Genomic DNA, 19,155 nt, shown 5'->3' on the forward strand with positions numbered 1-19,155 from the left:
AATTACAGGTAAATCCAGGTAAACTGAGCAAAAGGTAAAAATATTAAAATTTTGTTTAAACATTACCATAGAATATGAATCATCAGCTAATATTTAATTGAGATATGCAACAAAATTTTGATATAGAAGAATTGTGCACATCACTAGATTATCAGTAGAATTTAATGCACAACAGAACAGGTGTACCATAAAGGTGGAATAAACTGAAATACTGGAATCCACTGCAAGTTTGACTGAACTAAAAAAATCGGTCAAAAAATAATACGTGGCCCTTCTTATGGTATAGAAGTGATAAATTCCAGACCACATCGTACTCTAGGCCATGCTGACTAACATTATTTTCCCTGTATAAAAACTAAATCCACAACAGTACCCAGTATTTGCTTCATAAATTTTCCATACTTTGATCCCCCATTTCGTGGGCTTTCCTGGCATATACTGTTTGTTTACATTCTGTGTAACAGTTTGTTTATGCAGTGATCACTTCCATAGACCTACCTTATTGAATTCTGTCTGACCCATGCAAGTGAACATTAAAGTAATGATAATGATGGACTCTCTCTGTCTCTCTTTTTTTATTCAATCACTTTGTAGAAGAAAATGGTTGATGGTTATACCAGTTGTATTGAAATTCAGTCAGTTAGGCATGGTAGATTGTAAGGAAAGGGAATTTGATGACTTTTAATTAGTCTGTTATCTTTGTGTTAGTGTATTGTTGTGTTTCACCTTCTCAGAGCATGTATGATTGGTTTTTGACAGCTCATGGTTAGTGCTTTCAGACTCTGTGTGTGTGGGTCAATTCACAAAGTCGTGGCTATTTTTAATCAGGGTTTGATAAATTTTTACAGCAAGGATTGCCATTTCAGATATTTGTTTTGCTTCTGGTGCGATCTTATTCTCTTGCTGGCACTTTTGAAAATTTGTAATGGCATGAGGAAGGAAGCCCAGCACCCAAGACTTTCTTGCAGAGTCTGAGACTGGTGGAGACATTGAGAGGAAGAAAGCATGGCTTGTAGGTTATCTTTAGATCTAAAGATTGGTTTAAATGTGTACTACAAACTCCATGGAACCATTAGCATTTAGAATTCTTTGATATGAGGTAGTCATACTTTACCTTGTAGCTTTGAGATTTCAATGATGTAATTGTTTATTTTTATAATAATATTGTAGGGTATGTGTGAGAAAACAGATTATTTTGGCCAGATATGTTCAGTTTAAATGCTAAAGGGTTAAATCACCCATGTGCCATATTGTAGTATTAAACATGGCCATGGATTAAGTTTTCTATTCAGATATATGTGATATTTTTTTAAGCAGCTGAAATATAAATTGTACATTTGTGGTTTGAAAGATATTTGAGAATCTGAGCCTTAGCTACTTTTCTCTTCAGTGAACTATTTTCATGTTATTAGTGATTAACCGAAAGTATTGTTAAAGGTTTCTCTGTCAAATACTTCTGCATGCTTTGTTATTTAACACATGGTAAGTTTGAGTTCATGATCTGATTTAAGAACTTGTGGCATTCAGTTGTTGTTCCTATTACTGATGAGATGGGCTTCTAGTTACTTGTTGTGTATCCAGAATACCTCTGTGATTATTTTCTGTTTTTATCTTTCTATAATTTGTCTTATAATTCTTTCATTTATGTCTTGATAAGTGCGACTGTCCATGGAACATGGCCATTAAATGATGATGATAACTTTTGTTATTACTAATGTTCAATTAGTCATGTTTGTTCTACCTTCAAATTAGTCTTTGCTTCACTTAGATCTTTTACTATTTAGGTTTGTAACAAACTTATGTGTGAAGTGAATATCTGTCTTGTACTTTCGGGGTACAAGAAAGCAATCACTCACTAGCCGTTGCTTTAATAATCCAGAATTCTACCAGTCAGAAACAACAAGACGCAGACGTAAAATATACATATAACTACTTTATTCTCTTTCTTGGTAACAGTAACAATAAGTGTGTTATCTGATGTCCTTGGTTCGGGGCGCGCAAGGCTGAAAGTTAATCGATTGTAATATTTACAATATTCAGCCGCTAAAACCAGAACGGATTCAAGATGGCGTCGAACAATGGAGACGATGTTGGTCTGCAACAATTTGGTTAAAGGCCTTTTGGTAAGGACTGCTAGAAGCAAGTTCGAACGGAGAGAAAATATGCGTGACCGCCGCCTTCAATCGCTGCCGTCCCAAGTCGCCGCTGCTGCTACTAGCGGTCAAACGTTCTATGACCCCCTTACCTCGCTAACTGCTACGTAGGCAATAGGGTTCTTCTTCCGGTGCTTCGCGCATGCCTGAGAGGGCCCTTCCTCTCACTTGGTGAAGGCACCAACACGCGCGAAATACAAATGGACGGTGCGCGAGCGCGCGCCGTTATAGGGTCACTACAGGTTGTATAATGTGTTTTTTACTGTTTATGTGACATTGTATAATTTTCATTTAACTTTCCAGTCATCTAGTTTTTCTAGTCATAAATGTTGTCAATTGCAGAATCAATCTATTTTTACCTTTTATTTCTTTTGGGCATTCATTGACAATATGCTCCAGAAATTTCTTTCTGTTTTGTTATTTTCTCCATTATTTCCATAATTTCCCAAGTGAGTGTGTATATGCATGCATATTGGGGGTTTCATTTCTCTGTTCCAAAGCTATCTGCAGCTACCTGTCTGCTTTTAATGATGATGAAACAAACATTCTTTCAAGTTAACAAGAATTGACATATTTGAAATGTTCTAGCTCTCTTTGTAGGTGTTGGGCCTGACTTGACCACTGAAAATATTCTGCAGAGCATTGCCGCAGCTTTACACGTTAGTAACATCCCTGTAACTGGCCAGAACTCTAGTAAATCAATTCAGAAAAATCCTGGAGTCAACATGGATGCTAACCAACCTAAAATGCAGGTAACCAAACCATTTTAATTGTATACATTGTTTATTACTACTTTCATATAGTGCTATAGAGGTAAGATATATTCAGTTTGCTTACCTTTGAAACTGGCATGAACACTGCCATTTCTCCTTTCCTTATAACACTGAATTCTATCTGTATAATAAATTACTACCTTCATATATGATAATACATTACAATATAGTTTGACTTATAGATGTGTATGTATGACTTACCTTTCGAAGATATCTTATTATGAATTACTGTATATGAGACTAGCTAAGTGTGTTTGTGTGCATGCAGGCATATATATATGTGTCATCATCATCATTGTTTAACATCTGCCTTCCATGCATGCAAGAGTAGGATGGTTGACAGGAGGTGGCCAGGTAGAAAACTACCTTAGGCTACTGTGTCTGTTTTGGTAGGGTTTGTACAGTTGGATGCCCTTCCTAACACCAACCACAGAGTATATATGTATATATATACTGCAGAGTGTATATATATATATATATATATATACATATATATATATATATATATATCAAAATAAGGAACAAGGATATCCAGAGGTAATGCAGTACAATCGTTTCATGCAATCATTACATCAATTTAAATGCAGAGCAATCCTCAGCTGCACAAAGACATAGAATTTAATTAAATTAAAACAGATGGACACATTAGTATAATTATACCTAAAATCTCCAAGAAGTTAAGGAGATAGACAAAGAACGTGCTGCCTTCACTCCAGCATAGAAGCTACTAAGGTATCAAGAAGATATACATTGTTACAGACTCTGCCTGTTATTGATTTTTTTTTGTTTTATGAGGTCAGATTTAATTTATAGACTAGTTTTTCAAATCCTTGTATATCTAAGGCCGAAAGAACAAAGGGGCAGTGTCTGTTAGGGGTAGGGCTGAGGGAGCAGACAGACGTCATAATTGGTATAGTTATAAAAATCAAGATTTATTATAAGCAATATCATGAGGTTTGGTAAAGGAAAACTTAAAACAAGATGTTAGCTGACAATTAAGTGGGTAGCCCACTAGCAGACCATTGATAATGGAACAGTATAAATCTTATCATGTAGTACTATAGTTAAATGCTTTAAACACTGTTGCTAGGGTTATGGATTGTAGTTCCAGTACATATACAGGCATGGAAACTATTTGTATACCTGATGATGCTGAGGTGATTTTATATGATAATACGATTGAAGTGAAGTTAGAAAATAACAGATGTGAACATAACATACTTGATAGTAGAATTATTAATAGCGAAAATATTAACAATAAATATGAAAATAATAATTTAAATCTTAGTGGCACGTAAAATACCCCAATGCGACCGTACGACAGGCACCCATGCCAACCCCCTTTGCTTGTGAAGACATGTTGGGGCAAGCGAAATCGAAATCGAATTGAACCAGCCAGGATCCCTGGTCTGGTGGTACGTAAAAAGCACTATCCGACTCGTGGCCGTGGCACGTAAAATACCCCAATGCGACCGTACGACAGGCACCCTTGCCAACCCCCTTTGCTTGTGAAGACATGTTGGGGCAAGCGAAATCGAAATCGAATGAACCAGCCAGGATCCCTGGTCTGGTGGTACGTAAAAAGCACTATCCGACTCGTGGCCGATGCCAGCACCGCCTCGACTGGCTTCCGTGCCGGTGGCACATAAAATACACCAATCTGACCGTGGCCGTTGCCAGCTCCGCCTGGCACCTGTGCAGGTGGCACGTAAAAAGCACCCACTACACTCACGGAGTGGTTGGCGTTAGGAAGGGCATCCAGCTGTAGAAACATTGCCAAATTAGACTGGAGCCTGGTGCAGCCTTCTGGCTTCCCAGAACCCCGGTCGAACCGTCCAACCCATGCTAGCATGGAGAACGGACGTTAAACGACGATGATGATGATGATGATTAATAATAAATCTCCTAGTTGCAATTGTAGAGTTAAATCCTGCTGTCCATTATTAGGCCGATGTCTTACCCAGAACGTAGTATATAAATGCACAATAATAACTACAACTAATAATTATATTTACTTTAGTTCAATTAATTTGAAACAGCGTATATACAATCACATATCGTCCTTTAAACTTAAACATAAGGCAAATTGTACGTCATCCAGTAAGATTTGGGGATTGAAAGAAAGTGGAATTGGGTTTAGCCTCAAATGGGAAATAATAAGAAAAGCTCAGCCTTATAGAAATAGCAGATATGAGTGTGAGCTGTGCTCTATGGAAGCATATGAAATTTTAAACATAAAGATAAAGGCAACCTGATTAATAATCGATTAGACCTTAGATTATCATGTGTACATAATGTCACCCGTACCTTTAAATATTTTAGAAAGTAGTACTTTATTGATCTTGTGATTTAAAACCTACAATATATCTCTTAGTTTATAATCAGTGCATAGGTGGCATGCCCTACAGCATTAATTTTCCTTTAGTTAACACACTCATTATAGATACAAGCTAATTAAGTAAATAAACAATTTTTAGTTTTAAATACTTGAATTATTACACATTTTCTCTAAATCTTCTCTATTGATGTTACTAAGTTGTATGTATACTTCATCATGAATTTTAGTGATTAAGCTATTTTATATCCTTTTCTATCAAATTCTAACCTACCCGATCATTTTAATACTTTATAATTGCCTTTAGATAAGCCTAAATTTTTGTACCCCTATAAATTCATACTTAGCTTATAAAAAACAATATGGGTATCTTCATGACTTAAAATTAAACTGCCTAAATTATGATTTAACTAATTTATAGTAAATTTGCTCTCATCTTAATAATAAAATTTTCCTGATAACCCTAAATTTTAACTTTATACAATATGGATATATTGTTTAAAATAGTTTTAGTAACTAAGTTTTTTATCTCTTTCTTAAGGTGTTCCGTCCTCCTAATTTTGGTATTTATATTGACTTTATAGAAGCAGCCCTTCTAATTAAGTACCCCTAAGAAACTGTAATATCATTTATGGATCAACACAAATAACTTTTAAAATCTATATTATCATCATCATCATTGTTCGACCGTGGTCGAGACAATGGAATTTACCATGCTACACCAGACTTCACGGTCCATCATGGCATTACGGAGGTCCTGTTGTTGGATGCCTGTATCCCTGGAGATTACATCAGGGTAGGAGAGTGTGCGCCATCTGGCATTGCGAGTAGATAACTTCCAGAGGAGGAGAGTAGAAATTACCTCTTTTTCAGCTCTACAACAATGTCCAGCAAACTGGACTCTCCTACCTTTCACAAGAGATGACACAGGTGGTAGTTTCCCATATATTTGTATTTTGGTTAGATGGCGCTTCCATGAGAGATTTTGAGCTCTCATAAGGAGGCGAGTGTAGGTTCCATCCAACCGCCTCTCAAGCTTCTTTGATAACGTCCAGGTTTCTGAGCCATATAGTAGAATTGGTTCGACTGTGGCTTTGAAGATTTCAAGTTTGAAGTCTCTACTTAGATTTGATGACCAGATCTTATGCATGTCATACCCTTTCTGACCAGGCCATACCCTTTCTAGTTAGAAAATCTTTTCCAGATGATGATATGTATGACCCAAGATATTTGTAATCAGAAACCATATTTAAGGGCACATTGTTGAGAGTATGGATGATGAAATCACTGTTGGACAGGCACTTGTTTATATATTCAGTCTTGGCCTCATTGAGGTAAAGACCTACACAATTTGAGGCTTGTTCAAGAGATTGTAAAAGAGACTGGGCATTGGAGAGAGAATCACTGATAAGAGCGATGTCGTCAGCAAAGTTAGTGTCTGTCAAGTATTTCCGCTGGGTGTCTGGAACTTCTTGGTTTTATTTCAAAGCCCTTGCCAGAGATGGTATCAACTGACATCTATATTATACCTCTTAATATTAGAATATAATTAGCATGTCCTTTTAATAACAATTATTCTTTTAACCAATACCAGGTTTCAGTCTTGATTATAATAAGCTAAATAAGATAATTAACAATTTTTAGCTCATAATACTTAAATTATTATAGATTTTCTATAAATCTTTGCTATTGAAGTTAATAAGGTATGGATATTTTATAATGGTTTTTTAGTAATTAGGCTGTCTTTATTCCTTTTCTATGGTGCTCTACCCTAACTGATCATTTTATTATTGTTATTATTATTATTTTATAGTAGCCTTAAATAAATCTAATCTTTGTACCACTGTTAATTCATACTCAGCTTATATAAGGTAATACTGGTATCTCCACAACTCAAAATATTTCAATTTAATTAAATCAGTATATAGTTGACATGTTCTTCAACCTCAGTTGCTCCCTTATTAAATACCAGTTAAATCCAATTGATCAATCTCCATAGAAACCATATAATAAGTTAATATTTAGATAAATAATAAGAAAAAATATTAAATTATTTCTTTGTAATTTTCTTTTCTTCCCTCTATTGTAGTAAAATTTGGTATATACTCAAAATATTCAAAGAAGTTTAATCCTTTTGTTATAATATCATTCTAAATAATCTTCTTGATTGCCCTAAATTTTAACTTTATACAATAAGACTATATTTTTGGAAATGATCTTTATAAATTACTTGATTTATCCCTTTGTTAAATGGCTCTACCCTCCTGATCTTAGTATTTATAAGGGCCTTTAACCCTTCTAAACAAGTACCACTAAGAAAATATAAATATCATGTAGGGAGCAACAATAACTTCTTAAACCTATAATATAACCCTTAGTTTTTTTAAAAAATCAATATAAAATATGAATGTCCCATAACTTGAATATTCCTTTAGCTAATACCAGGTATCAGTCTATTATTGATATTAGCTAAATAAATAAATATATAATTTTTAGTCTAATATATTTTGAATTATTATACATTTTCTATAAATCTTCTCTATTGGTGTTAATATGTACTATATCACGGTTTTAGTGATTAAGCTATCTTATTTCCTTTTCTATGGTGTTCTGCCATACTTGATTATTTTATTTCTGTATTATTTTATAATTAGCTTTTATTTATTTATAAAATTAATCTAATTTTTGTACCTCTATAAATTCATACTTAGCTTATATAAAACTATACTGGTATATTCACTACTTATAAAAAAACTGCTTTTACCTCAATACTCCTTTATTAATACCAGCATTTACCAATTAATCCATATTCACAGACACCATCTGATGAGTTAGTATTTAAGTGTACAATATGTATAAATATTAAACTATTTCTGAATAATTTCTTTTCCTCCCTCTATTGTGGTAAAAGTTTGGTGTAAACTCAAAAGTATTCATTAATTTCTATCCTTTTGATATAATATTATTCTTAATAATCCTCTGAATAACCCTAAACTTTAACTGTATACAATATAGCAACATTGTTTAAAATATTTAACTATAGTACTACATGATAAGACTTCCCCTGTTCCATTATCAATGGTCTGCTAGTGGGCTGCCCCTTTGTACAATTTGCCTTATGTTTAAGTTTAAAGGACGATATGTGATTGTATATACGCTGTTTCAAATTAATTGAACAACTGAAGTAAATATAATTATTAGTTGTAGTTATTATTGTGCATTTATATACTACGTTCTGGGTAAGACATCGGCCTAATAATGGACAGCCGGATTTAACTCTACAATTGCAATTAGGAGAATTATTATTAATATTAGTATTATTAAGATTTAAATTATTATTTTCATATTTATTGTTAATATTTTCGCTATTAATAATTCTACTATCAAGTATGTTATGTTCACGTCTGTTATTTTCTAACTCCACTTCAATCGTATTATCATATAAAATCACCTCAGCATCATCAGGTATACAAATAGTTTCCATGCCTGTATATGTACTGGAACTACAATCCATAACCCTAGCAACAGTGTTTAAAGCATTTAACTATAGTACTACATGATAAGATTTATACTGTTCCATTATCAATGGTCTGCTAGTGGGCTACCCACTTAATTGTCAGCTAACATCTTGTTTTAAGTTTTCCTTTACCAAACCTCATGATATTGCTTATAATAAATCTTGATTTTTATAACTATACCAATTATGACGTCTGTCTGCTCCCTCAGCCCTACCCCTAACAGACACTGCCCCTTTGTTCTTTCGGCCTTAGATATACAAGGATTTGAAAAACTAGTCTAAATTAAATCTGACCCCATAAAAACAAAAAAAAAATCAGTGACAGGCAGAGTCTGTAACAATGTGTATCTTCTTGATACCTTAGTAGCTTCTATGCTGGAGTGAAGGCAGCATGTTCTTTGTCTATCTCCTTAACTTCTTGGAGACTTTAGGTATAATTATACTAATGTGTCCATCTGTTTTAATTTAATTAAATTCTATGTCTTTGTGCAGCTGAGGAATGCTCTGCATTTAAATTATGAAATGATTGCATTGTTCAAATAAGATGAATTGCATGAAACGATCATACTGCATTACCTCTGGATATCCTTGTTGCTCATTTTGATTTTAATCACCTTATTTTGAAATTGTAAGGATAATACCGTACTAAATTCTGGTGTCTCAACGTAAGTACCATATTCATCTGTGTATATATATATATATATATATATATATATAAGACAGTAAGAAGAGAACAATAGAGGACAAATAGAACATGAATCTAGTTTATTGGATAGTAACAGTTGAGTGGATGATAATAAAAGTACTGTCAAAGTTTGTTACTCATTCCAAGTTACATTTGTTTGTAATTATTTACTGATAAATTCCTGTAGAATTGAATTCTATCTGAAGCAAACCCCCATCTTAGGTTTTCACAGTTAGTCAAGTTCACAGATTCTCCAGCTAGAAATACCATTTAATATTTGCTAGTGTAAATGTTGGAGAAAAAGTATTAAATTCTAACTCTGTCCTTCCTAGTAATAAACTAGAATGTAATTCTAGTGATAGTTTTTATCAACATATATAGACAAAATAACCAAGACTCCCATTTAAAATCTTTGACAGATTCAGTTCTGTTTATTACAAACTTCTGGGCCCAGTTTGCTGAAATTTTAAATTGTGACTGCTTTCACTTGGAAAGTAATATGGGTACATATTTTCTGCGAGTTAAATCTGTGGACTTGTCTAGTTTTCTGGTCGTAGGCATTTTAAATCCATTTATAATGTTAATTTTATTGTAAAAGGTGTGGATATTTGTGAACACTTTTTTTCTAACACTTGAGTGATTGTAATAAAGTTTCAGCTCTGTCTAAACACAAACCTTTTTGTACCTAATTGCATGCTACTGAAAATGTGCTTATAACAAAATTTGGTGGTGTCTGCATGCAGCCGATATTAGAGAAGTTTTGTTTAGGATTTATTTCTTATGCATCATATATTTTGGAAAATATCAATTAGTAACAGAAACAAATTTTTTATAACAAGAACTTAAAAAATTAATATACCTAAATTACTAAAAACGCTGCTTGCATTAAGTTTACTTTCTCTTATGTTACTCAGCTTTTCATGTAATATAAAAACCAAAGTTTTACTGATAATTGTTATTCTCAGCTGAAACAGAAATCATTGAGATATGATTTTTAGATTGTTATTAGCTAAAATTAAACAATATCTGCTATTGAAGAATTGGGAATTGAAATATCGTATATATTTCTAGAAACATTCATAAAATGGGCATTAAATTGTATATAATTAGATATCTTTTTGTTTTCCCTCATAATATAGAAATATGATAGTTACTGAACAAGATTACATGTAAATAAGAGATTATGTGTAGATAAGGAATTTAGTATTTTAGATTTATTGATGGATAGATAATGAAAAACTTCAGAGGTATTCTTCGGTTCCTTTCTTTGTTTCTTCAAAAATACTTTGTAGTTCTTGGTTCTTTTGAGTGTACATGTCTATGTAGGGAATAATTACTTCATTTGTGTATTCTGTAGAGAAATAATTTGGGGAGGTGTCATTGCAGTCAAACATTCATTTGGTGAAGAAATGATTTGTTCATATCCTGAAAACAAAACTCTGTGTTATTGGGTTTTGTTTGTAAGAGAACCTACACAGTCAGTGCTTTTATTTTTGCTACAGATAAAATTCCTCATTTCCCCCTTATTATTAAAACTTCTACATCTCAAGTTACATTCCCTCTTTGAATTCGAATGAAAAACAATGATTTATATATATATCTTCTCACAATTTTATTGAAGCTGTTACTTCCTAAGACCAAAACTTTTAACTGTTACCACTTAGTACTTGAACTAGAGACTTGCAATAGTATTCACTGGTCATGTGGAATCCAAAGTTGCAATGACATCATTTGTTTACTCTAAACTAGGAGGTTATTTACTTCATTTTTCCAACTTACAGCCAAATCATGTTGAAACACAAGTTTTCAATGGATCAGCAAATTTAAGCAGCAACAGCCCTGGTTAGTTATCTTTTTTTTAAATTGTCAATTTCCTTCCCACTTTTTTAAATCTATTTTAATTTTCTCTTCTTTTTTATGAATTTATTTCCCATCTAAAAATCAATTGATCTTGTTCCGTTCTTGAGTGATTCCGGAAACCCAGTGACATTTTGCATTGTTTGTTGTTGTGTTTAGCCCTGGGTTACTCCTAATTAAGCAGACCTAAGACCAAAGGTGACCTAATTGTAACTATACTGTTGATTTTTACATCATGACTACATTGTCCTGTATACCCAGCCCTTACGAAGATGACTGTGATTGTGGGAAAATTGGCTGCTATTTCTAGTTTGTCAAAAATACCTATTATACAGTATATACCTTCAACCACTGCTGATCTACCCAAGTATTTTACTGGTAACCCACAAAACCAACTCTGGGTGGGATTCTATCCCTGTGCATAGTTCATATGTGTGTGAGCAGAGATGAAATCTAGAGTAAGTTCTGAATCACTTAAACATGTTGGTCAAAATACCCAAGATTGCTTGTTACTGGTACTTATCTTATCAGTCTGTGAGGAATGAAAAAACTAAACCTCTGAACAGTAAGCTCTGTACTAGAAAATGTCTTTATCCTGTTGTTTTACCTATTGTGGTCTGTGTATGAATTAGGGTCAGTCCTGGTAAGATTTGACCATAACATTATAAACTATTGGGTATACGAGATTAGACTGGTGACCTTCTGGCTGCACTGTGCAGTTTGACCCTGGGGTTAAACAGTAGAGCATATGGTTCTCACTTAACACAGGAATTATTTAACTAAATCATTGGTTTTGTGAAATTGGTGTTTTTTTTTGTTTTTCTGTTGCAACAGTTATAGGTTGAGATAAATTTTATGTCTTTGAATCTAGTTAAAGTGATTTTCCCGAAAAACTTTGTTTTTTAGAATGTAGTCATCTAGTAAACAATTGATAGCTTTTCCTAAGAAGCCTTGGTACTTATTTTCCACCGATGTAAACTGATATAGAAATAAGTGACATATTTTGAGTGACACAAATGTATGTTTATTTACCAGCTCATGCATTATTAGTTCATAAGGTATTGTCTAAATTTTTTAATTAATGAGATCACTTCATTAATATTTTTGAACTCATTCCAAATCATGAGATGGTCGACTTCATCTCTACTTCTGAAAATGAAGTAAATTATCTCGTTAGTTTCCATTTCATTTATTGGTGATTTCAATATATTTGAAGTAGTCTCTTTCATCTTTACTTTCTCTAAAGTATTAAAGTGGAGCCAAACTTTTTATCCTTTATTGCTACAGTCTCTGCAAACTGAAAATATTAAGTTTAGTTAGCAACATGCCTATGAAATAGTTGGTATTGGCTTGAGCATTTATGGGTAGATGTGACTGTCTAATCCTGAGGACCTGCAAATTTAATAACCAGTTATTATCATTATTGTCATGCTTACTAATCATTGTCACAACTATCCTTGGTGAAGAAAAACTTGTAAATTCTTTAAAAACAAACCAATGTTCATTTTTGTACATGGGTAAAACCAGTAAAAAAAAGAGAAAAAAACAGTTTCTGGTGATCAGGTGATTACTCTAAAGTAAATGATTTTCTCAATGTGTTTTCTTTTCTTCAAAGAATTACTTCCTGCATCAAGTTAAAACATCACTTTGGTTTGTTCTTAAATTTCAATTATTTAATTTTGAGAGTCTCTCTTTTTCTTTTTTCTCTCCAGTACATGATGGTCTCTGATACAGATGTGAAACGCCAAGAGTACAAAGTAGTGGAAGCTAGAAAGAAACTTCAAGATGCTCTTGTAGGAGTTTCATAATTTTGTGAGTTTCATCTACTTGTTTGTCTTTGACAATTTCATGGTTTTGGTAGTATAAATTTTTCTGTCATTGATTTGATTCTGTTTTTGAATTAAACAACCACCTATTATGGTCAGCTTTTAAAATATTTGCATACTTGAATTTCGAAAATTGAGTATACTAATCTGTTAGTTGAAGAATAAAGATTTTGTGACCCATTACCAGCATTGGCTTGTATTTGTGACTCAATGTAGATTGTACTGTGAGGTGTTTTCTCATGGTGCATGGTAACAACTGTCTCCATTGATTTTGTATAGCTGCTCTCTTCATTGGTTACTATATCTATTCTCATGGAAGAAGCTGACTTCTCTGGTTGCATGTGTTGACTGTTATGCCTTTATGCCGGCCAATGCTGTGACTTGGAAATTAATGTAGAAAATGGAGTGAGGAATGCTAGTTTATAATGCTGACCAAAATCCTCTTATTGTTTGTTGAAATGGTAATAAGAAATCTCTCCAATGTATCCTCTTCTGGCTAATAACATAAAAATTAATTATTCATCATTGCCCCTCTAATTCACTTTTTGTATATTATTGTCATTTTAACATCCACTTTTCCATGCTAACATGGGTCAAATGGAGTTTATTGAGGCAGTTGCCAACCCTTACCTGTTTCCAAACGAGTAACATTTTCCCATGGCCAGACATGTTCTTGTGGAATATTGGAAAGGAATGACACTGCTTGGCTTATATGACAGTGACATTCATTTGATAACCATCATGCAATGTCAAGACAAGGTGACACAAACTCAAAAATATATATACATTCATACTTGTATATATATATATATATATATATATAAATATAAACAGATGATGGTTTTTTTTTAGTTTCCGTCTACCAAACCCACTCTCAAAGCTTTGGTTGGCCTGGGCTGTAGAAAAAACACTTTCCAAAGGTGCCATGCAGTGAGACTGAACTCAGAACCATGTGGTTGGGAACCAAACTTCTAACCATACAGCTATGCCTCTGTGCTAGTATTATTACAATATCCTTTATTTTAGACTTCATTTACTATCAATTTTGTATTTTGTTCATTCTGCTCCTATTCTAATGCCATGACCAAACTGTTAGTCATTTCTTTTCCAAAACAACACACCCAGTCTTTATTCCATTCACTAGTCTCTACTTTAAATCTTTTTCTTAGATCCAGGCTTTTTTGTTTTCTTTTTCATAAACACCCAATCACTTATAGATGATCTCTCTCTCCCTCTTCCCTCTCATCTTCTGTTCTTGTCTCACATCATTCAACAAACATCTCATTTTCTTCATTCTTTTCTTTTTTTCTTTTTGGATGATAAACAGAGAGATAGTCTTTGAAATATCTAAGCCCATAACCTCTTGGAATTCAACCAACAAGTTTCTTCCACTGAAAGCAATGCAAATAATAGAGATTAAGTTTAAGACATTTTTTCCCCCCTGTTTTATGTGTCATTCATTTTAATAACCTGCTTCTTTTCATCTCTCTCTCTCTTCCAGAGCTTTTCTTAAATGTCAGCCACAGCAGCAATTGTAGCTACAACAGATGACAACAGAAGCACCAGCAGTAACAAGAGCACTGATGGCATTGATGGCTGATATCTCTTCTCCCTCTCCACCGAACTACAACCATGGACATTATAATGTTTCTTTTTCTTTGTTCCTGTTTCTCATGATATTAGGTGTAATTCTATATATAAACAATGCATTACATATATATATATATATATATATATATATATATATATATATGAGCATACCTACACACATGCACACATGTAAATGTATAGAATATAATTGGGTCAAATTGGCTGTCACCTCTGTCAGTGATGAAGCTGATTCATAAACACAATATATGTATGTATAAATGATGTACAGATTTGTGTGTACATACATGCATGGATTCAGAACTTAACAATATTGTGTGTGTGTGTGTGTGTGTGTGTCTGTGTATGCCTCTATATCTGTATGCATGTGTGTACGTGTATAACCATCCATGTTTACATGTATAAATCTTGACTTCCATCTTCTCTTCAGAGCTGGCCATGTTGTTGTGTGTGATGATGCTAGCCAAAATGCTTATAACAGTCAATCACTTATTCAAAAAGGACATGATTCTTTGCATACACACACACACACACACACACGCCATCGGCCTTCATTTCATTCACTTTCATTTTTAAGTTTCTTTGACACATTTGAGATAAATTATATTTTCATTTTATGATTCAGCTTATTGTCACAGACTTTCATATTCTATCTGTATTGTAAAAGAGGAAATAACAGGCCTGTGACTGATTGTGTTTACTCAAAGTTGTTATATACTATCATATGAAGTTTAAAGTTTATTTGTATTCACATAAGGGTGGCAGAGAGGGTAGAAAGAGTTGTAGAGTGGAACAGGTACTCTACAATATCTAATTTGGCGCCACATATTTCTGTTTTCAAATTCTGCCAGGCCCAAAATTCCTCTTATCTTTCCATGGGCTGATAAAGTATCAGTATAATATTGTGGTAGAATCAATGAACTGTACTCTACTCTCTTTACAAAAACAGCCTTGTTCTTAACAACAGAAGTCCTTATTTGGATTCATGGGGCAGCTGGGCATGATGGTAAAACAGCAAGCTGTTGGGAAACTGGATCCATATGACAGTTCTAGTGCTTATTATGAGGCTACTTATAGGAGCAAAAATGTTTTGGGCATCAAATCTCCATTTCTGTGTCCCATCTTCACTATAAATCTATGTATTTTTGCCAATGTAAGAGCATTGTTTGAAATTTAAACAATTTTTTAGTGAATAAGACTGTGAAACAGACCCAGATGATTAGATACAGAAAAAGTGCCAGACAAAAATGAAGAATTTGAAATAAATTAGAAGATAGTTCAAATCCATTGTGTAACAAGATTATCATGGTTAACCTGGCCCCGTGATAAACGAATGTAATAAAGAGCTCTGTGTATGTATGTGAAATAGCTTCAAGATTATCATCATTATCAATAGTAGCAGCAGTAAAGTGTTGTTCAGTGACTCAGTGATCAGCAGCATTACAATATCCTGATGATTATAATTCAGTTATGATTAGTTTGACAACATTACTCTGTTGAATTTTTGATTTGATCCACATTGTTCCGACTGCTGAGTTCCTGACTTAGTCTGGAGTCACAATATTAGTCATCTCCAATTTATTTCAGATATAGAATCACATCAGTATATCTTGTTAGTATCAGAAGAGAATTTTGAACCAATGTTATTTGATAAATTCTCTTCATTCATCAATCTAACGTTATCATAAATCATTTCTGTTAAGTGGCTTGAGCTAATGTTTTAATTTTACTGTGGGGCCAGAGATTCTGGCAATGTCAGGGACCACATACTCAACTTTATTGTTTTACTTATTAAGGTTGCTTTAGGGTTGTTGATTACTAGCAATTACTTTGTCATATATACTTATGTCCCCCCCCCACTAAACACAGGGCTCCAGATTTATAGGTGAAGTGGGGAAATGGGATATAAGTATAAATGAAAGAAAATAATCTTTTAGCTGCGAAATAAAATTGGAGCCGTGGAATTTGCTCGCTGGCAGATCAGCTCTTCTGTAGTACTTGCCATAGTTTTTATATTATCATTTATTTCAAGATACATTTCTGTTCAATAAATATATTGAAAAGGAGAAAACTGAAAATACATAAACAATGCTAATATTGTCACTGATTCAGCTGGCCATACTGTTGCCTCTAATTATACAAGTTGACCCTAGTCATAAAGAAATCAAGTAAGACTACAAATATTTAAACTAATAAATCTATAAAACAATATTGTTTCTCACATTTCTATTCAACCGATCCATTCATTACTTTGTTGGTGTTTTTTTCTGTATTTCTTTGCAGTTATTTTCCTCCAGTTTCCATGTTCTTCCAGTTTCTCTCTTTTATATCAATATAAATTATTAGAAAAACCAAATAACTTTTTTTTTTTTCATTATGATGAATGATTTTTCGATATTTGGAACATTTTGAGGAGTAGGGATTATTGGTTTGAAGAGATACACATTTATTCATCGGCATTACATTTAGATATTTCAGGATGTGAAGATGGGGAGCTGGTAGAATTGTTTGCATGCTGGGCAAAATGCTTAGTCTTAATGTCCTGAGTTCAAATTCCACTGAGGCCAGCGTTGTCTTTCATTATTTCAAGGTCAATAAAGTAACTACCAGTTGAACACTGGGATTGATGTAATCATCTTCTCCTCCTCCTGAACTTGCTGGCCTTGTGTCAAAATTTGAAACCAGTATTTCAGGATGTCGTCTAGCCATAGTAAGGAAGCCAAATAGACTGCAAGATCTCTTTGTAACTGATGAATATTTCATTAAATTGAGTATTGTTTTGGTGCTTGGAGATTGGTGTATTTCATATAGTTTGTGAATTTTCTCAAAACCTCCATTACTACTCATTATTGTTGGGAACAATGAATTACTCAATATGATTCTTTTGGAGATGGTTGACCTTGATGGGAACACAGATACTGATTTATTTAAAAATATTTTGATGTGATTAGTTTTAAATGGTAATTTTTGCCAGTAACAAAAAAAAAAAAAAGAAATGAAATATCACTGGCTCATCATCATTTAACATCTGTTTTTCAGGCTGGCATGGGTTGGACAGTTTGATAGGAGCTAGAGAGCTGCACCAGACTCTGTTTTGGTATAACTTCTATGGCTGGATACCTTTCTTAACACCAACCACTCTACAAAGTGTAACAGATGCTTTTTACATGCTATGGGCATGGGTGCATTTACATGGCTCTGGGGCTACTTAAACTAATTCACAGTGACCGAGACCAGCAAATATAGGCAAGAGAATAGAATAAGATAGGACAATTAGCTGCATAATTGTTGCTATGAAGTTTTAAATGTTGTACACTTAACATGTTAAGTGAAAATAAAACAGTTGATATCCATTCTTACTTCCAATATATTGTCTTTGAATCACAGGAATAAATAATCTGGACAAGGCTGGCGGTCACCAAGAAGGTAACAGAAAATAGTGATTTCTAAATTAGGATGCTTCTTTGCATGATAGCTCTGATTGAAGAAATGGCATATAATCAAAGGTTGTCCGTACTTGACCCTCATATCTTTTTGTATATCTAGGACTGAGTATAAGAGGAAATATAGCGTGCATGAGAGAAGACTACTGATACAAGGATATGATGGTATATGGAAGATGACTACTATGAGAAGAGCAGGTTGCTCAAAATGGATGGAGGTTGTGGTAGCTACAGGTCCAAGAATTCATGGGGTGGGTTGGTGAAAAATGATCTGTGGATACTGTAAAGTGATTGGCATTAGGAAGGACATTCAGATATAGAAGGCTTGCTACTGCAGAAACTATAATTCAATGCACTTCTCTGGTTCATTGGATCCTATTGAAATATAGATAGCAAATGATGGTGTATGTGTGGGTATGCATATATATCTGCACATACATGTGTATATGTATATATATGTTCAAATAGGAAACTCCTTTACACAGATGATGCAAACTGGCTTACACTGCTGATTACATAGAACACGGATCATTTTGTATGGCCTTTGATCTTAAAATAGCTCTGGAAAAACCAAGGTAATGTTCACATATACACCAGGCAAACCGTATGTCGAATCTGATATCGTAGTATATGGTAGAAGATTGCATGTAGGTGACAGCTTTGAGCAGCATGTGATTGAGAGGTGGCTCCTTAGATGCTGAAACACATCTACGCATTCAGAAAGCATAGCAGTTGGGAAGCTTGAAAAGAAAGTCTGGGCAAGTTACAGCCTCACCAACAAAGCCAAGCTGGGCATTGACAAGGTTTGAAACATTCTCAGTACAACGTAGGCATCTCAAGCTACTTTGAGTACTTCTATGAAAAATACTTGAGACTCCTACTGAACATGAAACAGCAAGGTAAAACACCTGACTTTATAAAAACATTCAGTTACTCATATCCACTCAGCTGCAATGGT

At 33.7% G+C, this 19,155-nt stretch overlaps 1 protein-coding gene across 5 annotated transcripts in view; it reads left to right on the forward strand.

Moving 5' to 3' along the window:
• Nucleotides 1-17,000, forward strand: part of LOC115220257 (methyl-CpG-binding domain protein 2) — a 54,975-nt gene extending 37,975 nt beyond the window's left edge. For 3 of the 5 annotated variants that reach the window (XM_036510119.1, XM_036510118.1, XM_029790354.2), the window contains 3 exons: nucleotides 2,742-2,905; nucleotides 13,033-13,132; nucleotides 14,648-17,000. In XM_036510119.1, coding sequence (XP_036366012.1) covers nucleotides 2,742-2,905; nucleotides 13,033-13,128 — 260 coding nt within the window. In that variant the 3' untranslated portion in view covers nucleotides 13,129-13,132; nucleotides 14,648-17,000. Of the gene's footprint in view, nucleotides 1-2,741; nucleotides 2,906-11,244; nucleotides 11,306-13,032; nucleotides 13,133-14,647 lie in introns of all 5 variants that reach the window. The other 2 variants (XM_029790353.2, XM_029790352.2) reach the window with 2 other exon arrangements.
• Nucleotides 17,001-19,155: the final 2,155 nt, after the last annotated feature.

Source organism: Octopus sinensis, linkage group LG16, assembly GCF_006345805.1.
Source record: "Octopus sinensis linkage group LG16, ASM634580v1, whole genome shotgun sequence".
Taxonomy (NCBI): domain Eukaryota; kingdom Metazoa; phylum Mollusca; class Cephalopoda; order Octopoda; family Octopodidae; genus Octopus; species Octopus sinensis.